At 36.6% G+C, this 22595-nt stretch overlaps 1 protein-coding gene across 4 annotated transcripts in view; it reads left to right on the top strand.

Annotated features, from left to right (window-relative positions):
- Positions 1–22595, top strand: part of POT1 (protection of telomeres 1) — a 68030-nt gene that overhangs the window by 26605 nt on the left and 18830 nt on the right. For all 4 annotated transcript variants that reach the window (XM_065664929.1, XM_065664977.1, XM_065664958.1 and 1 more), the window contains 4 exons: positions 5662–5792; positions 10933–11223; positions 15685–15840; positions 21264–21424. In XM_065664929.1, the coding sequence (XP_065521001.1) occupies positions 5662–5792; positions 10933–11223; positions 15685–15840; positions 21264–21424 (739 nt within the window). The remainder of the gene's footprint in view (positions 1–5661; positions 5793–10932; positions 11224–15684; positions 15841–21263; positions 21425–22595) is intronic.

The raw sequence follows: 22595 nt of genomic DNA, 5'->3' as shown, positions 1-22595 counted from the left end.
ACTTATTTTAACTGAGCATGCTTCAGCTGCTGTTGTGGTTTAAGCCCTGCCAGCAACCAAGAACCACACAGCTGCTCGCTCCTGGAGGGACGGCGAGGGGAATGGAAAGAATGTAACTCCCATGGGTTGAGATAAGAACAGTCCAGTAACTAAGGTATAACACAAAACCACTACTGCTACCACCAGTAATAATAATGATAAGGGAAATAACAAGGGAAGAGAATACAACTGCTCACCACCCACTGACCGATACCCAGCCTGACTAAGCAGTGGTCTAGCCCTTCTAGGTAACTGCCCCCAGTTTATGTAGTGGGCATGACGTGCTCTGGTATGGAATACCTCTTTGGCTAGTTTGGGTCAGGTGTCCTGTCTCTGCTTCCTCCCAGCTTCCCCTCCTCCCTGGCAGAGCATGAGACTCAGAAAGTCCTTGGTCAGAGTGAACATTACTGAGCGACAACTAAAAACATTGGTGTTATCAGTGTTGTTCCCAGGCTGAAAGTCAAAAACAGCACTGCACCAGCTACTAAGAAGGAGGAAAAATGACTGCTACTGCTGAACCCAGGACAGCTGCTCCGTTTAGTTTGGAATGTCTATACATAAGAATTTTATGTGTTCTAAAAACTGTCCAAGGACATGCTTCATGTCCTGCGTGGTACAACAGACAGATGGGTTTCTGTCTGCTGGAAGGTCGGTTGGAAGTGTTCAAAATTATGTGTTAGCTTTCCTTCCCAAATAGTTTAAAAGTCTCAGATATTTTAAATTTTGAAACAAAGGTGATTCTTTTCTCTCTCCCCTCTCAAGGACATGTCAAGTATTTAGTCTGAGTAAAACCAGCAAATATAAAAGAAAAAGATCTTTGGCCTTTTTGTAGCATCCAATTATAAAGATTACGTGCTTGACCATGAAACTTTGGGGACATTGCAATGTTATGCTACTGCTTCTCCAAATCTGTCTCTTTTTCCTGCAGATAATAGACAGTGTTTTATATAATACAGGGAGGAATTATGGCAAGAAGAGTCCTTGCTGCTGGTTAACAATAAGGCATAAGAGTAAAAATCTGTTTTCCTGGAGAAACCTCCACCTAGCTACACAAATCTCTCTGGTTTATGTGCATTGAAATAAAAGAAACAGAAGGCAATCTCTAGTTGAGTCCCTCATTGACAACACATGGCCAAAAACCTTTTTTTCTATTTGCAGGGGTGAGTTATTGATTCAGAATAGTGGGTTTTCACTTAAAGGTTAGTCAGAAATACATATGTGATTGTCCGAAAAGAGTCATAATCAGACTGATGCTCTGTACCTTAAAAATTTGTATAAGCATCTTTGTTAGGAATTGCTGAATAAAACTAAAATAAATGTTTAATCAGTAAATATTAAAGGCCTTCCTACAAAATCAGTAACTACTAGTCTGGAAAGCCTTTGTAGCAATTCTGGTTTTCTTACAAGGACTGAAAAATAGATTTGTGAATCCATGTGTTTTGGGGATTTTGCTGTTTTGTTTTTGTAATATATGTATGTGTGTGTGTCTACACTGTGAAGAGATGCTGACTTTCTAAGCATGCTGATGACTTACCTGAGTCCATAAAAGACTGGAAATGCTATGATATTTATAAAAAGAAAGCTATCATCTGAAGGATGAACTTAAATCATCATCACAGTGGAGGAAACTTTACTTTCTCAATGTCTGTTATGGGGATACAGAACATTGATATTTCAAACTACAGTGAGGACCTAGGAGTTTGGAGATCAGCATTCTCCATGTAGTTAATGTAACATTCTTCTGTCTTGACTTGGAATTTTATTGATACTTTTTTTAAAGATAGTCCTTGCAGTAATAATGAATTCCTGTTGTTGCATAAATTTTTTTCTAAAAAAACTGCTTCTCTGAATAGTTCTGGGTTTTTTTTTTTTAATGAGATATAATGCCATTTCTGAAGTGTTACAAGTATCCTTACAGATAGCTGCCCATTGCTGGTAGTCCCTCATGTGATGTTAATCTTAAGCCTGAGTGGGAATACCTCTTTAGAATAATTCAGTATATTTAAAAAAATCCAAACAAATGGTAGGTGCATTTTGGCATTCTGTATATTGCCAGCCTAAAACCAGTGCTTTTACTGAGTCAGTCTAGTATGAAAGTAAAAACTGTCTTTTATATAAATTTGCTGAACCATGCATCCATTGTGTCATATTTTTAACACAGATTATTGGAAGTCAAAATTACCAGTGGTAGCATTTCCCTTCTGTAGGAAATGTCCTGGGTTCAGCTATAACAGTTATTTTTCTCCTTCTTAGTAGCTGGTGCAGTGCTGTTTTTGAATTTAGTCTGAAAAGCTAACATAATGATGTTTAATTGTTGTTCAGTGGCCCTTACCCTGATCAAGGACTTTTCAGTCTCGTGCTCTGCCAGTGAGGAAGGGCACAAGAAGCCAGGAGGAAGCAGAGACAAGGACACCTGAGCTAAACTAGCCAAAGGAGTATTCCACGCCACAGCACGTCATGCCTGGTATATAAACTGCGGGGAGTTGCCTGTAAGGTCCAGACTGTTGTTCGGGTCGGACTGGGTATTGGCCGCATCTGGAATATTGCGTCCAGTTCTGGGCCCCTCTGTTCAAGAAGGACAGGGAATTGCTTGAAGGAGTCCAGCACAGAGCCACAAAGATGATTAAGGGAGTGGAACATCTCCCTTATGAGGAGAGGCTGAGGGAGCTGGGTCTCTTTAGCTTGCAAAAGAGGAGACTGAGGGGTGACCTCATCAATGTTTACAAATATGTAAAGGGTAGGTGTCAGGATGATGGAGCTAGGCTTTTTTCAGTGATATCCAGTGATAGGACAAGGGGCAATGGGTGTAAACTGGAACATAGGAAGTTCCACGTTAACATCAGGAAGAACTTCTTTACTGTAAGAGTGACAGAGCACTGGAACAGGTTGCCCAGGGGGGTTGTGGAGTCTCCTACACTGGAGATATTCAAGGCCCGCCTGGACAAGTTCCTGTGTGATGTACTGTAGGTTACCCTGCTCTTGCAGGGGGGTTGGACTAGATGATCTTTTTAGGTCCCTTCCAACCCTTGGGATTCTGTGATTCTGTGATTGGTCAGCAGGTGGTGAGCAATTGTGTTGTGCATCACTGCTGTTTATTGAGGGTGGGTTTTTTTTTCCCTTTTCTTTTTAGTTTTACATTCTCTCCACTTGTTATTTTACTTATTATTATTAGTGATAGTAGTAGCAGTTTTATACTATACTTTAGTTATTGGATTGTTCTTATCTCAGCCCATGGGGTTTACATTCTTTTGACTCTCCTCCCCATCCTGCCTGGAGGGGGTGAGGGGAAAAGGAGGGGAGTGGGCAAGTGGCTTCATGGTTCTGAGTTACCAGCTGGGCTTAAACCACAACAGGAAAAGATAATGAGTGAAGTAAGCTTACCTACTAAAGGAAAATTGACTCCAGTATGTAAACTTTTATAATTTTATTTTTTTTTTAGCTGAGTAACTGAAGGGATTTGCATCATTGGAAAGTATATCGTGAAAAAAATGAAAGTTTGACCAATGACATTTTATTATATTGTTTTGTGTAACACTGGGATATTATTTAAATTCTGCAATTCTGTTTAGAGTTTGAGTCATTATTTGTGCAGAAAAGTGAATTCAAGCACTGAACTATAATGCTGTATGGAAAGCAAAAAGCAATTTTCACCTTCCAGCTAGAGAAGGAAAGACAAGTAGCTTTTAATTTTTTAACCTTCAGAAAGGACTTGCTGGATGAGGATTTCTTTAGAAGAAAATTAGTCTTTATGCTTTAACAGCTTTATTTTAATTAGAAATATTGTAGAATGATTTTTTGAGGTGGTAGTTGAGAATGGAAGGCAAAAATCACAGAAACTGTAACATGTTATCCCGTATCCTGAAAGGATTTTAAATCTATGAACTTACATGGGGTTTTTTTTAATACTTAATTGCTCATTTCGTTCATATTGCTTTTCAGCTGACCTGTTACGTTAACCTTTAGAACTCATACCCAAAGAAATACACCAGTTCATCTCTGGATTACAGTAGTAAATACTTGCAGTTTTGTGAGCCACTGGCTAGACTCTATTCATGTCTGCTAATCCTAGCATAGAACATCAGAATAGGTGCTGTATGACACTTGACCTTGTGCCTTTGGTGTAAGCATGCTAAAGAGCGACACTTAGTAACTCCTGAGTGCAACGGGTGAGAATTTAACATTATTGAGTCTGTGTAAAAATCTTGTGAAGAAGAGTAGTGGTTTTATAGAAATATTAGAGGTTTTTCTATCTGTAGGAATAGTAGTTTTATTTTTCTTGGTAAGCCTTCACTTGATTTCTTCTTTCAACAGTTCAGTCACTCAAATTGTTGGTAAATTTAAACTTTTAACTGGTAGTAAAACTTAAGAATGTATTTGCTGGAAGTGGCAGAGTATTTCTTTTGAAGGCTTAGGCAGTGCACATACAAGCATGTATTTTCATCCAGTCTAACCTGTCTGTGGTTGGGAAATCTGTTCACAAAATTTATATAACACATATAACAATTGTCTTCTTTTGATTGCCTTCCTGTAGTTTTTATTCAAGGCAAATCTGTCAGTTGTAGTAGGCTGCCAGTATTCTCTTTCAAAACCGTCTGGCAACTGTTTATGTGTCTGTATCTTTATAAAATGCATGATGGAGATTTTATTGAATTTGTTTTGGCACTGTCATACCTTTGTTCAGTTCCCAGATATGTTAACTCTGGTTTACTGTCATTATCATGGACTGCCTTATAGAATTACAGCTAAGGGAAGTTGTGGGGGTTATTTGTTTATGGTTTTAATTTTTGAGCATTGAAAAGGTGCTTGTCACAGCCAAAATAGATTTGACATGGGTAATTTTATTTATTTCCAGTTAAACATTTCATAACTGGTTCAGATATTGAGAAACAAAAAAGAGAAATAGTTTTACACTAAGGGAAAACAACTTCCCTCCACCTCTCTCAGGCTCAGCTTGACTCTAGGCACCTCTCCTTCCCTCTTCCTCATCTCCACTTCCAGTGTTACTGTTGTAGGTTACCCTGTGTCTCTCAGGGTAGCAAACGGTGGTGCAGGAGGTTGGGGTTAGCATGTACTTGCTCCTTACTCTTTCCCCCGCCTGCACCTTTCTTTGTGATGTCCTCTTCTCCAGTGTGGGTTCCTCCGTTACCTCAGCCCTTTTGTTAAGGGCGCATTTCAGATTCGTATGGTACTTTGACTACTGCTGTGGGCTGTATCCGTGGAGTACATATCTTGCATATTTTGTTAAAAGGGAAAGATGAGTCATTTATGCTTTAATTTGCTTTTAGAATTTGCAGAACTCATTACCTCTTCAGGAGACCAGGATTGTACAAGATTGTATATATGCTCCCTATTTTATAGAGGAAGAAATTGAAACCTGAAAAAATTGCATGCCTGTTGCAGACAGAAGGAAAAGTTTTATGTGTTCCTGGCTCACAGACCTGTGCTTAATCACCTATTTCATTTTCAGATGGACCGCACTTCAGTTGTTACGCTATTGTGACTAAATTGACTTTGGAAGTCATAGCAGAAAAAAGTGGCCATATGGCTGCTTATCCCATGTTTAATATCTGTGTATTAAGAACTCCGTAATACCTATAATTTATTCACTTTTATCTTTTACAGATTTCTGCTCAGTTGTAACACTTGTGGACCCATCAAATGCGAAGTTAACATGCTCTCTTTTCAGTGGAAATCCGGATTCCCTACCAAAAATCTACAAAGTTGGAGATATTGTCCGATTTCATAGAATAAAGGTATGTACTAGGATGGGGGGGGGGGGGGGTTGTGTGCTTGTTTGTTGCATTGAGAGGACTGTAAAAATATTTTTTCATGTACTGAAATTATCACATGGAGACATTAGATGAAGCGATTGATTAAACAGCTTATCTGGGGTTGTTTAGTGTACAATGTCTGGTTGCTGCTTTGGTCTTTTCCTGTCTGACCTTACTTACTTGTATCAAAGGCCATGAAGGAAACAGTGTTTATAGCTTTAGTCCTGCTTTTGCTGGATGTTGTTCTTAAGCCTGCTGCAACTGTATAGGGAGGAGGGACCATGCTACACAGGCTGAACGGAAGTCTTATAATGCTTGACTGTACTTAAAGAGGAGCAGAATAGTACCAAAGACATGATTTTACGTGTTACATATTAATTTGCAAGATAACTGTATACAATTATGTATTTTATTTTTGCTTAAGATAATTATAACAGAAATAAGCAAACATCCTGAAAGAAGCCAGATGGGAAAAAGAAATTGCTAAGAGATCAAGGAAATTGAGGATTGTACAAAAGGATGATGAAAGCAGTAAAGATCAATAGTGCTAAGCATGTACACTTTGATATGCCATAGCGGGAGAGCAAAGAAAACCCCATGACAATAAATGTAAGAAGTGCTAAGATTTAGCCAGTTATTGAGATTTGTACCACTGAGATTATTGAAAAAGAAGTTAAGATTCAGAAACAGTATTCAGTTATTTGTGCATATTATAAATATTTACAATGGAGGGAGAAATTAACCTGTTTTGGGTTAGTATAAAGGTTCTTTAAGGTCATCTTTATGTATAGAGTAGAATTAAGCTATATTTAGATTTTGAAGCTTGTGTTGCTAATCAGTACCTGAGATGTGTGGTTAGTCTTGGGAGTCCATTGATTTGACTTCAGATGAGAGAGTCTTATGCTAAATTTTAAATTATCTCTTTATCCAGAAGGGTGTTACACAGATACTGTTTCTGAAATTCAGTAGAGATAGAAACATGTTTGTTGCTTCTTAAATAAAAATACAAAGTTTATATGTGTGCAAAAGGAGAAAGTAAAAAGGAGCCAGATTAAAAGAATTGAAACATTGTATGTCTGTGGTAGGTTAACACTGTTTTGTTTTTGGGGGGGGGGGGGGTTTTGAAGGGGAAAGAACAGGTTAAAAAAACAAAGAGGATCACTGTCATAGAAGTTATGTGTGCACTCTCTTATGCAGACATAGTAGTGTCTCAACTCCACTCTTTTAATATAAACTTATTAGGGAAACTTATGGACATAGCATATGTAAGGAACTTAACCGTTCTGATTTGGCATCACATTTTTGAGGACATTATTCTAAAATTCCTGTCAGTTGGTACTTCTTCATTCTCCAAGGTGATATTTCATTATTTAAAGGCAGGTTTGTCAGTTCCCTCCCACATACACTTTTTCATTGCATCTGAGCTGTTTTAAGTGGTTTCCAGCCCTAACTGACCTCCAGCTACCCACAATCTGTATCTCCTCAGATGCATGAACTGATAGCTTGTTTAATTATCTTTCTAAGTTAGAATGATCTGAAGTTACTAAGTTGTCTTTTTCTGGATGAGAATATCTTCATTCACTCCAGGCTAAAAAACAGCTACTTTGGGAGTTTTCGTATCTGATCTGAGCAGGTAAAAATCTGACGTAGAAGCCTGGTGCCAACTGTTGAGAGTGAACTGGAAGTGAGTGACCTCTTTCTCTCTTGCACCAGCATAGCATTTGTGACTTCTGTGCTACACAGTTTTCATTTTAAAAGAAAAAAAAAGAGGAAAAAGAAAAAAAGAAAAAGTCTAATTAGAGTTTTAATTACACTGTATGCAGTTCCTTCTTAATTCTCTTCTTTTGTCTTCAGGCCTTATCCACTTCTCTTAACTTGCTGAATGGGCAGCAATTGAGGGTATTAGAGGCTACAGCCTTCCAGAGCTATGCTTACCAGTGAGGACAGAAATACATATAGTCCTTACAGCATGAATTCACATATCTCTGTCCCAGATATGCTTTTCAGAATCTTCCAAGAAGATTGATAGCAAACACATTTTAAAAATGACTGCTCTCAGCTACACTCTTAGCTCCTAATGAGTATCTTCTCTTCCTAGTAACACAGGTGTTGGCAATGTCCGATGGTTCAGGGCTAATACAAACTTAATGGAGAGGATTCTGTTGGGATCACTCTGGTGGAGAATAATTTTATTTGCCCAGTGTTTGTTGCAGAGAATTAAAATTTTAAGTGTCTTAGTAATGGAACTGAAAGATTACCCAGTTTTAATTAAATTACAGTTAATATTCCTTGAAGTGCATTTTTATGACTTCTTATGATGATTTCTTCTGAATTATAGTACTTAGTGATTTGCGGTACCGTATTTGGGCTTTCAGCCACAATCTGTCATCTCTGCAGAGATGACAGTGGGGGGATCCCCCTAACCAACAGTGTAAAAGCTAAGCCTGTGATCTGATTGTCTAGCCCCCTCTATCTTCATGGCAAAGGAGTTGTCTCAAGTGGAGTTTTCTTGGGACATTTTTTCTTCTGTAGTTAACTGTGGATGCTCTTAATATCTTAAGACTCAGTGCCTAATGTTTAAGCTACTAAAGAGAGGGATGAGGCAACCTGCTGGTGCTGACTAAACCTGCAGTACTGTATCCTCACTTGACTTGGGAGTTTTGACATATATTCTGGCTTTCTTGTATTAGTCGAACCCTGCCATGATGATAGAATTGTTAATTTCCTCATTGGCTTTTCTCTAATATTCCTTATTACCTCTGGGTGATTCACAGACAGAAATTTATTTCCTCACTCTCAGTGAAGTGAATTGGTATTTGATTTCCGTTTTAATGTTTGAGATTCAGGGAAAAGTGAAGCACATTCTTGTTCAGGTGTTCGTCTTTTTCAGCATGCACTAGTTGTCTGATACAGTCATTATCTAGAATGTGTTTTGGTGGGTCTTTTTCCCAAATACTCAGCATTATGGAGATGTATGACTCATCTAGAACACTTTGAGAATGAAGACCAAAGCAGTGACTTCTTACTATAAACTATTGCATGACATCCTCAGTATAATACAATCTCTGCAGCAATTGCAAGTCTTAATCCTCTAGGTTTTGTCATGTCTTAAAGATGTAGGAAATATTCCAAATCGTTAGTTTTTTACTTTACTAGAATTTTCTCAGATACACTATTCTGCTTCCTCTGAGGAATGTTACTAAAGCAGTATCACAATATTTACTGTTTTTTTTTTTAAATGATTATCAGAACAAAAATTGTTTCAGCTGGTGAAGTATATATTTTGACTTCTGCTTAGGTAAAAGATACCTTACAATGAGGTCTTCAGCTGAATGTATACTCACATTGGAATAGAAGCTTGGACATTGAATTTCAGATGATAAAATAATTCAAAAAACAGATGAACAAAAAGAAAACCCCAAAGCAAGCCACAACACAACTTGACGTCTTGAAATAATTTTATATGTATAAATAATAGTCAAGTTTAAGTTTAATGGAATCATAATTCAAAATATTGTCTTGAATTACTGATACACAAATCAGTAGTAAAATTTATTTTAGGAAGTCTTTCTTCTTAATATAAGAATGTGTACACTAGCTCAATATATGTTGTTCTACGAGGCATTTGTTTGATATTCAAAGATGAGCTTTTCCCCCCAGTCCATCTATTTTGAAAGAATCCCCAAGCCTTCTAGAAATGACATAAAATCTACTGAGGGGGAGTTGTCATCATATAGAAAAGTCTTAGATTAGCTCTTTTTCCTTAGCTTAATAAAATTTCAAAATCATTTATGATGCTCTTTAAGGCCCCTTCCAACTCAAACTATTCTGTAATTTTATGATTCTGTGAATTAATGCGTTCCATTATTCAGGTCTGGAGAAAGCTTAAGTAAATGAAAGTTTGTCCTAGAGATGGTCTTTAATGCATTTATGCATTATGTTAAAGTAGCAGGGGTTAAAGGAATTCCTGTCACCAGGACTGAACTTTGTTTATGATTTTCCAAGGAATACTTGATTTGCTTTTTAAATTTAAGTGTGCCTATAAAATGTAGGCCTAAATAACTGGCAATTTTTTGGTAAAAAATATTGCTGTTTAGAACTTCTGTCACATATTTCAGATTCTGCTTTTTTAAATCAGTAGATTTTCAAGCATTTGAAAATTGAGCACTAGGAATCCTAATCTGTATTGTCTCACAAGTGCTATATGGAGAAGTCTTGTTGGTTTTTTGGTGAGTAAATTTTAATTAAAGGGAGATGGATCAAAACAGTCAGTTTGAGATTTCTGATGGTTGCCTATATATATATAGGCATATATATATATCCTGCAGTGATATATATATATAGGCATATATATATATATCCTGCAGTGATATATATATATATATATATATATATATATAGGCATATATATATATATCCTGCAGTGCTTTCATATAAGTACAGGGAACAGGAAGATTAAACTAGGTCCTTGAAGAAACTCTTCAGACTTTAAACACCGTGTTTTATATGGTAGCAGGTACACAACTAAATCAGGATAGAGGGGATCTGCCATGTGCAGAGTAGTAGATGTAAGAGTAATTGTGAGAGATGTATTCATAATTCAATGTGTGAAAGCTGGTAACTGCTTACTTTATAGGGAAAAAAAATCCCTCCTAGACTGATATTTTCTTTTTCAGTTCCATAATATCAGGAAATGGGGCTATTGTGAGAGGCAGAAAAGAGGAATCCATAATAACTTTGCTCTGCCATCACTCTGCTGTATGACCCCTAAAAATTGTCCTTCAGTTTTCCCACCTGTAAAAGCAATCCTGATGTGTTCCCCACACAAACATTGTGAGATACGTGAATGCTCTCTACCGATGCTGTATATTTACAGGTAGTCTTCCTCTTAGGAAAAAAAAAAAATCTTTAATGTTAGACTGTATTTTCTGCTTATTCACTTTGTTTTCTTGTTACTGTTAATTTCCTTTTTTTATTACATTTTTATTTTGATTTCATTCTCCTAATAGCACTGGGAACAAAAGTGATCAATTGTCCATTCTTCATGCATGTGATAAAACAAATGTATGTATATTTCAATGCAATGTAATAATTTTCTTTTTTTCTTCATATGTTGTTACAGATCAGGGAATACAATGGACAGATGCAGGGAATTACCAGTGGAGGATTTGCATCCTTGACATTTGATGGAACTGTAGGAGCGCCAATAGTTCCTCGAACCTCTAGCAAAGGGTACAGTTTCGTGGATGAAGAACACAAAACAGTAGAAGATTTACGTGTTTGGGCAGCCAGTAATCTTTCTATCTCTGAACCTGTAGTAAAACTGTCTCATGTTCAGCCAATGCTGTTCTTTGATCTCACTTGCCAGCTGGTAGGAAAAGCAAAAGTGGATGGATCTTCTTTTCTTCTAAAGGTAGATTATATTTTTAATAATAAATTTTTATATTTATTAAGGCATTGTGATTCAATTTTTGATAAAACAGACATATTCATTGCTTTAATGTTATGTACATAAGTGTTTTGAGGTTAAGTTAATTGATGATCCTTGACCATTTTATTTCCATGTAAACAAAATAGAAATCACAGTTTGCTTTAAAGGTCTTCATTTGATACATTTCTTTATGGAGGTTTTGTAAGATGGCATTGTTATGGATCAGCATTTCACAAATATCTGTAGATAAATATAACAAGATTTCTTAAAGTTGAAAAATATTGTTAGTTTTAAATTTCAACCTTGGTTTTTAGTTAGCAGCAACTGTTGCTTGTTTTTCTAGATCTGCTGGATATAATTAATGCGGTAAGTAACACTATCTAAGGAATGGATTATATTACTATTTTGATGGATTGATTTTAGGTGGCTGCTTTTAGTTGAACAAAAATGCTGTGGGGATCACCGCTCACTGAAAACATAAAATGCAAACTGCCACACACCTTTCCCAGGGTGATCCTTAATATCAGTTAAGTAAAAAGGAGGTCTGCATAATTTTCCTGGGTTTAGCTCCAGGTATAAGAGTCTGGTGTTATTCTGAAATTCCTTTGTAATTTTATTTTTTTTTTTCTTTTAGAAGTTGCTTGTTAAAATATCAGTGAAGAATAGGCTGTTATTTTCATTTTATGACTTCATAAAATTATTTATTGGTTCTACTGTATTAATCTGTACTGCTGTAACATTTTTAGAAACAGCACAATTCATTATTCCTTCTTTAAAGCAGCAAAGATCTTGTGCAGAGCAAAATGCTTGCACTGCATAGAAACAAGTCTCAAGTGTCATCCTATAATACGTTTTGGTGCTGTTACAAACATTCCATTTAGTTATCCCTTATGAAACAGATGCTTAATGAGACCCAATAAAATTTCAGAACTTTGGACTGTAATGAAGTTGTTCGTTAATATGTTCAGCATTGAAGGACCCTTTACAAGGACAGAGACAAGTGCTTTTGTAAATTATTAATGTTTCTTTACACTCTTCTTTATTGTAAGATCTGAAGTCAATTTTGTTAGGTTTGTGTAATAAAGATAATGACTTGGGGAGAAAACTTAGGATAGGCTTAGGAAGGGAAAAGCCTGACATCAAGCAACAGTGGACCAATTTCTCTGATACATAATTCCTTTGACAGTGTATTTTTTAGTGGTGTAAGATATTTAATACTTAAATCCATATTATCAGACAAGCTTAAAAATGGTATATTAACATTGGTAGGCTGTTAGTAATTTGCTCATTTCTCAAGCATTCGTTTCTCATGTCAAATGTTGGCCACAATAGAAGAAGCCTTTTTAAAAATTATAGATAGATCTCTATTTTTTTTCATTTCCTAAGAACAAAAAAGAACTGTCATGGTTTAAACCCAACCACAAACCTCATTCACTCACTGCCCCCCCTTCTTGCCCTCCCCCTGCTCCTGGAGGGACAGAGAGGAGAATCGAAAAGAATGCAACTCCCGCGAGTTAAGAACAGCCCAGTAACTAAGGTATAACACAAATCACTACTGCTACCACCAATAATAATAATGCTAAAGGAAATAACAAGAGGAAAGAATACAACACCTCAAAACCAGCCGACCAATAACTCGCCCCACTCCCCCCAGCAGAGCACCGACCGATACCAACTCCAGCCCTGCAGTCCCTCCCTTCCAGGTAACTTTCCGTTACCTCCTAGACATGACGTGCTGTGGTATGGAATACCTCTCTGGTCAGTTTGGGTCAGGCGTCCTGTCTCTGCTTCCTCCCAGCCTCCCCTCCTCCCTGGCAGAGCATGAGGCTCAGAAAGTCCTTGGTCAGACCAAACATTTGAGCAGCAACTAAAAACATAGGCGTTATCAGCACTGTTCCCAGGCCAAAAAAGCAAAACATAGCACTGCCCTAGCTACTAAGAAGGAGAAAAATAACTGCTACTGCTGAACCCAGGACAACACCCAACAAACAAACAAGCAAAAAACCCACTGAAAGAGAAAACAAATGTAATATCAGCTGAAATGGGCTGGTCATTAAATATTGTATTATTTTGGTTATATATTTTGTAACAATGATTAAAATGTATTATGTCACTCCAAATATATTAGTTCTATTAATGGTTGATTATACTATAAAACATAATGATTATTTTGAGTGTTGAGCTCATGTAACTAGTGGGGATTGCATCAAGAACTGAAATGAATTTCAGTGATTTTGTGCATTACTCATAGAATAACTTTTATTATTGAACTTGATAAATTAATTGGGATATGCACAGCTTGGGGGTGACATGGCATTAAGAGCATTAGTGCTTGTCTTTTTCTGAGTATTTTGTTATTGAAACTGATGGACACTAAAAAACTCACCTTTCGTAAGTGTTACTACTAGTCTTTTCTTTCCTTCTGTCTGTCAGTTAAATTGCTGACATTAAGCTATGTCACACAGCATGCTCTGCTGAAGAGAGCAACAGGTTTTATTGTCTGTCCCATTTCAGTGTTTTGCCCACCATGATGGACAAAGGTTGCCACTAACTATTCCTTAGCTCCAGTCTGTTCATGACTAGTAATAGAACCATCTACTGTTTCCTATCCAGAATGAACTTAATCAGTGTTGGTTTTCAGATCACTTTTGGTTTTTGAAACCAGGGCTCTGTGTTTTCATCCATAATTTGAGTAGAGTGAAGCTGGCAAGTTCCTGAGGTGAAGAGCTTGATCTGGTTTCATATTTGTGCAAATAATAAACAAAACCAACTACTTTCCTAAGGATTTTCTTTTTCTGGTAAAGAAAGTTTTCTGGCTTATAAATTCCTCCAAAAGGTGCCCCAACACTAGCCTCGTTAGTTCCTCTGTCAAAGGACATTTTAAAGTTAAGTAGTCATCCTTGAATTTGACGGGAAACATTCAGCAATCCATTTGTCAGATCGATCTCCTAAATGTGGAACTACCAAAGTGTCCCAAGTAAAGCCAGTTGAAGGTAATGGGAAACTTAAGAAATTTAAGATTATTTTGTCCAAGTGACTAAATTCATGATGCATATGCACTGTGTTTCTCAAGCCCAGTTCTGGAGAAGGATTGATAGTTCAAACAGTGGACAACCGCTCTTTCAAAGGTGGTTTTAAGCATTTCATGGTACAGGATCAGAAGATAATAGAATTTTTTTATTTATTTATTTTTTAATATTTTTTTTTTAATCTATGGCAGCACATACCACCTTGTCCTGACCATCTGAGTCCTTCAGAATACACTCTTATTTGGGAACATTAATTGCATGTTGTGGGACATTTTCACTCAACAGTTTCCCCTTTTATCTCTTGATTTGGATGAGTATTTCAACCATGAGTTATTCTCAGTGTATTTGCACATGACTCTGCTGATTCTTAGATCTTTTCCTGTGGATCTTTGATCCACAGCAGTTAAGCATAAGGGGTAGAAACCCTTTAAAAACTAGGTTTTGTCTTTTCTTCTCCCCCTCTGCAGCACCTAACTCATGGGACAAAATGTCCTGGTATCATAAACTGTCTGAAAATTAGCTTCTGTTAAATTTATATGCAGGAAATCCTATGAAATGCAGCGCTGCAGTCTTATAGTCCAAATGCCTCTAGATTTTTCTTTTTCTGTGCCACTATTTCACCATTATGTATGTTGTCTCTGAGAAGAGACTATCATCAGGAACTCAGAAAACCACAGTTTACAGAACCATAAGCAGTTACCACTGAAATTTTAATGTTTGGTTTAAGTATTAAGATTTGGGTTCCAGTCTGTTGGTAATCTTACTTTTTTCACAATAACTTTGATAGCTCAAAAATAACTCTTATTGATATTTCACTACTTAAGTGTATCAAGAACTTGGCTTTAGGTAAACAATTTTTATAATCCTTGTAATTAAGTACATATTAAATACTGATTTTTTTTTTTTTTTTTTTTCCTAACATGATCTGGGTAACTGGTAGTGTATACTGATGCAGGAGGTTCAGTAATTAAGGGAGTATATGCTGTGTACTCAGTCTTCATATACTGTAGGTAAAATGGTTAAACACACCCTTTATTAGGATTAAAATATTAAATATAGACAGTTCTGCCTATGGAGAATTCTAATAGTTGTAACTGCTGGATAAACAGTTGAGGTTTTGCTAGCATAGATTTTATTATTATTACTATTTATTATTATTATTAATAATAATAACAAATCCCAAGTCTTAACACTTGATCAGAATCTCTGTGGAGGATATTTTATACTCTGTAAGGAATGATAATTAAAAATAATAAAATCAAATTTAAGTTATTTAAGGTCTTAAAGACTAGGACTCCAGTTAAGATTTCTTATTGTTATCAATTACTAATCAACAAATTTGTTAAAAGAAAGTTATTTACAATCTCAATATGCAGTATTCTGGGCATATTGAAATAGTTCTCCTGCATTGCAGGTATGGGATGGTACAAAATGTCCCTACCCAACGTGGAAAGTTCCTGTGGAAGCAAGTGACCTGGAAGGAGAAAAAGTTCTTCTTCGTCGGCTGCAAAATCTAACAGTAGACATTCTAGTTTATGACAACCATGTACATCTGGCAAGATCACTTAAGGTAATGCACTGTTTGATTTTTCTAACTCTCATTTTGTGGCCTATTTTCTGCTTAGAATGCACTTCAGAGAATGTATCAATCCAGTTACACTGTTAATTCGTTTCAGATGTTCGTCTTTATATCTCATTGTATTTCCCGTACCTTTTGTTTGAATGCAAAATCCCTTCAACATGTGTGAAACAGCCTCATTATCCTAAAATTGCCATGAAAAAAAAATCTTCCAATTAAGCAGTTCTTTTCAGACACTGCAATACCATATAGAATTCTGTGAAAATAATGCTCTCAGAAAATGTATTCTATGCTTCAGAATTATTTTTTAAATATATTATTTTTGTAGTCCCTAAAAAGGACAGTAATTCTAAAATCAATAAAATATTTTCTGTTCTATAAACTTCTCCAATTTGCAGTGCAGTCTTCATTTGGTGGGTCAGTAATGCTGATTATGCTTAGATAGAGAAAACAACAACATAATTAAACATTTGATCTTCAACAATACTGCCATCTTGCTTCTGAATACAGTAAATTAGCAAAGAATACATCTTTCATTTTATGCTTTCCCCAATATACCCAAGCATCATTTTTAAGGAGTTTACCAGGAAAGAAAGGTGAGTGATAACCATTTGTTAGGCTGGGACTATCAGCAGACATGAAATCAATTTGATATATTAATGCCTGTTCATAAGTAAATGATAGACAGCAAAATAAGTTGCCCTTGTGTAAGAATTCGTAACAAAACAGTCACAGAAGTATTTCATTACTTGCATATTCTTTTCCAGAATTTTTCTCTTGCTGTCAGATGTAATCTATTGATACAAATATTAGCTAATATTCCAGTGAAGTATCTTTTGAAAACTAAAGGAAAAAAGTAATAAAACGTATTTTCTTGAGTAGCTGGTGATACTCCCTTTACTGCACTCTCCCATTTATATTCAGGAATTCCTGTTGAATATCTCTCACATAGGATGTCTTCATCAGCTGTCTTTCTTTTCTACGAAGAAATTGTTTATGCAGGTGTATAAAGCTGGAGAGCATTTGGTGTGTGCATGTGCAACTTCCTGAGCGTGAATGCAGAGAACACTGTGGACAGAAACTGTAGTAAATGCCTTGCCAGCTTATGGCTTTAGAAATAATAAAAGTCCACTATTTTTCATCTGTTTCTTCTGCATTTGACAATAGCTTAAAATTACCTTTTTTAACGTAAATTGTTATTGAATTGTTAGGTTACACTCTACCATATTATCATGTATCATTTGCAATGACAGTTTCATCTCTGAAATGATGTTTTATGTAGGAACAATCTGTTTTACACAGCCTTGATACTACGAGTAGATTGGAGAGGAAAAAAAATAGTATTCAGACAAGGAAGCTCTGAGTAAGCACTACAAGTCTGGAGAATGTACATAATGTATTATAGTGAATTTTTAGCAAATCCTGGAGCGCAGTGTCAGGGATATTCCTGCAAGAGTTTGTTAAAAGCTCTTTGTTTGGATTGTCTATCCAGAGAACGCTGAAGACAGGAGCATTTCATCCCATTTTCTGAAACAGTCAAATAATATTTACAGTTTTCAGTGGAGGGAACTTTAGTAATACTGAAGGAACACTACAGTTGATACCATAAGTAGACTTTTTGTCCCCTCTATTTATTTGCCTCCATTTGCTGCTGGGCAGGATTATGGCTTTCAACATTTGATGCCTTAACAGAACGCAAACAGAATTTTCAGAAATCTCATCTCTGAAGGAAATTATTTCCTGAGGCATAAAGACAACAGCAAGAGTTACAGCTAAGCAAAGACAGTCATGATCACTGCTTTTTCCTGAATTTCCCTCTTCCTCTGGCTACCTAGGGTGCATGAAGCTTTCTCTTTACTCTAGGAACCCCAGCCTGCAACTAACTCTCCAGGGTACAGTGGCTCCTCATAGGCTGTAGTTCATTATTCTTAGCTTTTCTCATCCCGGTGTTTCCAGAGGGTCTCAGGATTCACTGGCGTTGCAACAGGACTGTGCCATGGGTTTCTCCATCGGTGGCATTTTGCTAGATGGTAAGCATCAAGGTGAGTGAGCATCAGTGCTCACTCAGTCAGTGCACTGCAGGGGTCCAGCTGTCTACAGTGGCTTAGAGATTTCCTTATGTATTGTCATTCGTTGAATATGTGATACTGTCCTCTTGTGGCTTGATACCATCAGTTTTGTGTTGCCTTGCATTTTCTGTATAGTACAATTAAAACAACTAGCCTTGAGTATACTTACAAATCCTAGTTCATAGGCTCACAGTATTTGCTTCATGTTATGTGTCTTCAGATGCAGAATTAGAATATTTTCAGCTGTTCCTTCTTCTATATACAGTGTAATATCCTTTTTGATAGTACTTTGGACTAAGAAGCCTTGTTTGCTTTTCGAGCGTCTGAGTCACGTTTCCAGCATGCAACTTAAATGGGTTACATGACTGCAATAATTTCTAGCTTCCTGCTTTTCAGGCCTGGGTAGCATTCTTTGGACCTGTCCGTGGTATTTTCCTCTCTTCTGTCTTGGTACTCATTAAAAGAGGAAAAATACCAACAAACCACAACACTGTCCCACCCCAAGTCCTCCAAACCCTTTAACGGTTTTAAGTTGATACTTTTTATTGAAAGGACTGTACCCATGTGCTGTGTATATGCTTCCTGTCATTTGCAAAAAGTTGTGCACAATCTATTCAATAAAATTAGAGTGTTGATATGATGAAATTATGACAAAGAAATGTCGTTGAATATAATAAGCCATAAAATAGACATAAAAATTAGTACAGATTATTTTAAGTGATTCCTGTAAATAAAGACAGCCTCTTGTCATGAGTTCTTTCTGACCAGATGTGAACATTTAACTACCATGATAAATGACTGTTCCTTCATCAGTGCCTTAAAAATTAATGCAACCCTATATTTTTTTAGATAATTAAGGGATTTTTTGAGATAAATTAGAAAATTGTTTTATTTGACTAACTACAGGGAACTGCATATGCAAATTCTTAATTTTTATTTTAACCTTAATATTTATTCTTAAAATAGTCATACTTGAATTAGACTGCAAATAGAGTCTTTCTCTATTTTATATTACTGCAAGAAATGTGTCCTTACTGCTTTAATTTCATTTTAAATGAACTTGCTTTAAATGAGGTGGGTAATTCATAAGCAGAACTGCTGTAGTCAAGTAAGGAGTTGGTTTTGTAGTAGATTTTAGATGTGGCTTTGTAAATCATGCTGTTTATTTTAATTAAGGTTATCATTTCTTCTCAGTCAGATAGATGAAGTGTACTCCGTCTGCAGGCATTCTGTAAACAGAAATACGGTAACATTTTCAGCAGTAACATTTGTTCGCGCTGTTAACAGTGAGCAATGCTGCCTCCCAAAGGAGCTCACGGAAACTGCACTAGGAAGATATTTTTATACTCTTAAATCTCGGGACAGTAAGACATGCAGTTTGGCTGGCTTCTTACATGAATTTCACAAGTCTTGAAGGCAAACCCAGCACTTTGGACTCTCTCCTTCCATGTTTAATGTTTTATGTTTTTGCATACAGTAAATAGTAAACACTTTTCATACAAGGTATTTGAAAGAAAGTTCTTCAATTATAATCAACTTTTTCCCACTTATACAAATTACTCTGGGGGGGGAATATTTTGACACTATTAAATTGACATAAGGCTGTTTGGTAAGTAGAACTTCACTAAGAACTAAAAAATAAAAAGCTTTCTCCATAGTCATCAATTTGTTTTACGGTTTTGCAATATGACTGTCCCTTGCACTTTTGGATATTCAACGTAATTAAATGAAATTTCACACTTGGGAAAGATAAAAAAAGGCTTTAGATAAGCCTCTGAACTGCCACCAAAATGCACAAGCTGTCATGTTGATACACTTAGAATGAACAAAATGAGCAGCCCCTTAATGATGCAGATCAACTGAAACTCTTGTAAGAGCTCCATGCTAGAAGCAAAATAGGTGCAGGTTGAAGTGTGCTTCTTATGTCCCTGGTGCCTCAGTTTGAAAATATGCTGCCTTTTTCAGTGTGATTATTGTTTAAAAGAGCAATTTGATACCAGCATTTTATACTCATAGCCTGTTCCTTGATGCAGAGGAGGATTCTAGAATCAGTGTTGCTTAACTGCTTTTATGTGTGTGTGTGTATATATATATATATATATGTATACACACATTTATAAATGTCGTACTAGCACCTGGCCAATCCAGTCTAATAGGGGTACTTTTAGGTTTCTACTGATTAAAGCAGGTGCTGAAACAGAAGTGAGATTTAACAGCATTCTGCTGTAATATTAATGTTAATTGAATTAAATTTAAAGTAATTCATAATTTATATAGGGCAATTTAAAGACACTTAGAGTGAACATAAATTCAGGTTATTGAATGTGTAGCTTGCCAGCTATCAGCTGGATCTCAGGTTATACTTTAGAAAAAGGGTTTGGGTGCTAGTTAATCTGATTCAAAGACTTTTAAGACACATTGAAGGAAAATTAACTGTGTAATTAAGTCTCCAGATTGTCTACCTTTAGAACCTTGGTTTGGGTTTAGGCTTTCAGGGAGGTGAGAGGGAGGCCTACTGGGAGTGTTTTTTTGAAATAAAAACAAAGATGTATTTGATGTTCATGCTTCCATAACTTCTTCCTTAATAGGTACTTGTATAAGTTAGCCTAAGTCCATTTGTATAACTTGACAAAACTGTTTTAGAGAACACAAAGTAATTCTAAGCAAAACAAAAGTATGTGCTCCATCTACCCAAGGAGAAAATCTAACAGTTAAGATCAGTGCCAGAATCTTTGAATTTCTAACATGTCTTGTCTTGTATCCTGGTGTAGAAAAAAATCTTACCTGTAATGTAAGACAAGATAAAGAAATCTGGGTAAACAGATGTGTTTGCATGTAAACATAAACAGATAATAGTCCATGCATGGTGATGGACATGAGGTCAACTGCTGAGTGTGAGCATACATGGAGAAATCACAGCATGTCAGTCTCCAGAGGGCTGTGCTGTGAATATAGAAGACAAATTGTGCCCTCAGGAAAGGAATATATTGGTTTGTTTGATCTGTCTTCTGAAGTCTACTTGAGAATCAGTTAGTAAAAACGCTTGTGCTGGTTCTGAATCAGCCTTTGCTGCCACAAATGCTGTCTGATAAAGCAAAACAAACAGATCACCCAGAAAGGTTTTGGGATCTCTGTCTTTGGAAGCACTCAAAGCCCAGCTGGAGACAGCCTGAAGAAGCCTGCTCTAGTTGATTCTGCTCTGGGCATGGGGGTTGGAGTAGGCACTCTCCAGAGGTCCCTGAAATTCTCAGCTGTTACGTGATTCAGTGAATACTGGGGAGAAGCTGTATGAAGCCTGGAATTTTCTGAGTAAGCAGCCAATATTTTACTTTATTTTTTTTTCAGATTGGAAGTTTTCTGAGAATTTACAGTATTCATACAAAACAAGCAAGTGCTGATAATGAAGATGCCTCGCATATAGAATTTCATCTTCATGGAGGTACCGGTTATGGTCGAGGAATAGGAGTCTTACCAGAAAGTAACCCGGATGTTAAGGATCTAAAAGAGTAAGTTCTATATGTAGGGGTGGTTATTTTTCTCTACCTGATTCTGGAAAACTCTAAGCTAATGCAACAATTGTAGAGATTAGAACTGTAAATATGTAAGAATCAGAAACTCTGGAACACCATACATCTTTAGCACCACTAATATGAAGAGTATTTGGGGAGTTATGTAAATAAAGGCTAATTTTTGGAATTTAAAATACAGTAGGTATTGAGATTTCTGTTCTGTAGTGTTGTAATAATTACACATTTATTCTCTTCTGTACTGGCATATAAACTTTTAGAGAAATCTATGGTTAAGCAAATAAATTGAGCACATTTGGAATTGGTGAGACTTACAGATACTCAAAATGAGTCATATAATATAAATGTTTTACTGAACAGTGTTATATGCATAAAGAATCGTAGAATACTTGAGGTTATAAAGGACCTTTAATATCATTGAGTCAAACCACTAGCCTAACGTTGCCAAGTTCATCACTAAACAGTGTCCCAGAGCATCACATCCATTTAAATACCTCTAGGGATGGTGACTCGGCCCCTTTCTTGGGCAGTCTATTCCAATGTTTGACATCCCTTTCAGTGAAGAAATTATTCCTTCTTCATATCCAGTCAAAACCTTCTCTAGTTCAGCTTGAAGCCATTTCCTCATGTCCTGTCACATGTCACATTTCCTCATGTCCTCTCTTCTTGGGAAGAGAGACCAGCATCCACTTTGCTACAATCTCCTTTCAGCTAGTTGTAGAGAGCAGTAAGGTTTCCCCTGAGCCTTCTTTTCTCCAGGATAGACAGCCCCAGTTTCCTCAGCCTCTCCAGTCAAATGGACCTCCCCAGTTAGCCAGGACAGCTGATAAATGACTGAAAGTGGCTTAGTGAGCACATCCACCAGCTCCCTCAGTCCCATTGGATGGATCCCATCTGGCCTTACAGACCTGTGTGTACCCAAGTGGTGTAGCGGGTTGCTGATCTTTTCCCCTTGGATTATGTGGGCTTCATTCTGAGAATGTCTTCCAGCTTGGGGAGCTGCATACCAGGAGAACAACTGGCCTTCCTATAAAGACAGAGAGCAAGGAATGCATTAAGAACCTCAGCGTTTTCCTCATCCTTTGTCACTACATTTGCCCTCCAGCCAATAAAGTATGGCAGTCCTCCTTAGCCCTGTTTTTGTTGCTAA

This window comes from Lathamus discolor, chromosome 1, assembly GCF_037157495.1.
Source record: "Lathamus discolor isolate bLatDis1 chromosome 1, bLatDis1.hap1, whole genome shotgun sequence".
Lineage (NCBI taxonomy): Eukaryota > Metazoa > Chordata > Aves > Psittaciformes > Psittacidae > Lathamus > Lathamus discolor.
Note: the sequence above shows the minus strand (reverse complement) of the source record. Positions and strands in the feature narration are given on the sequence as shown.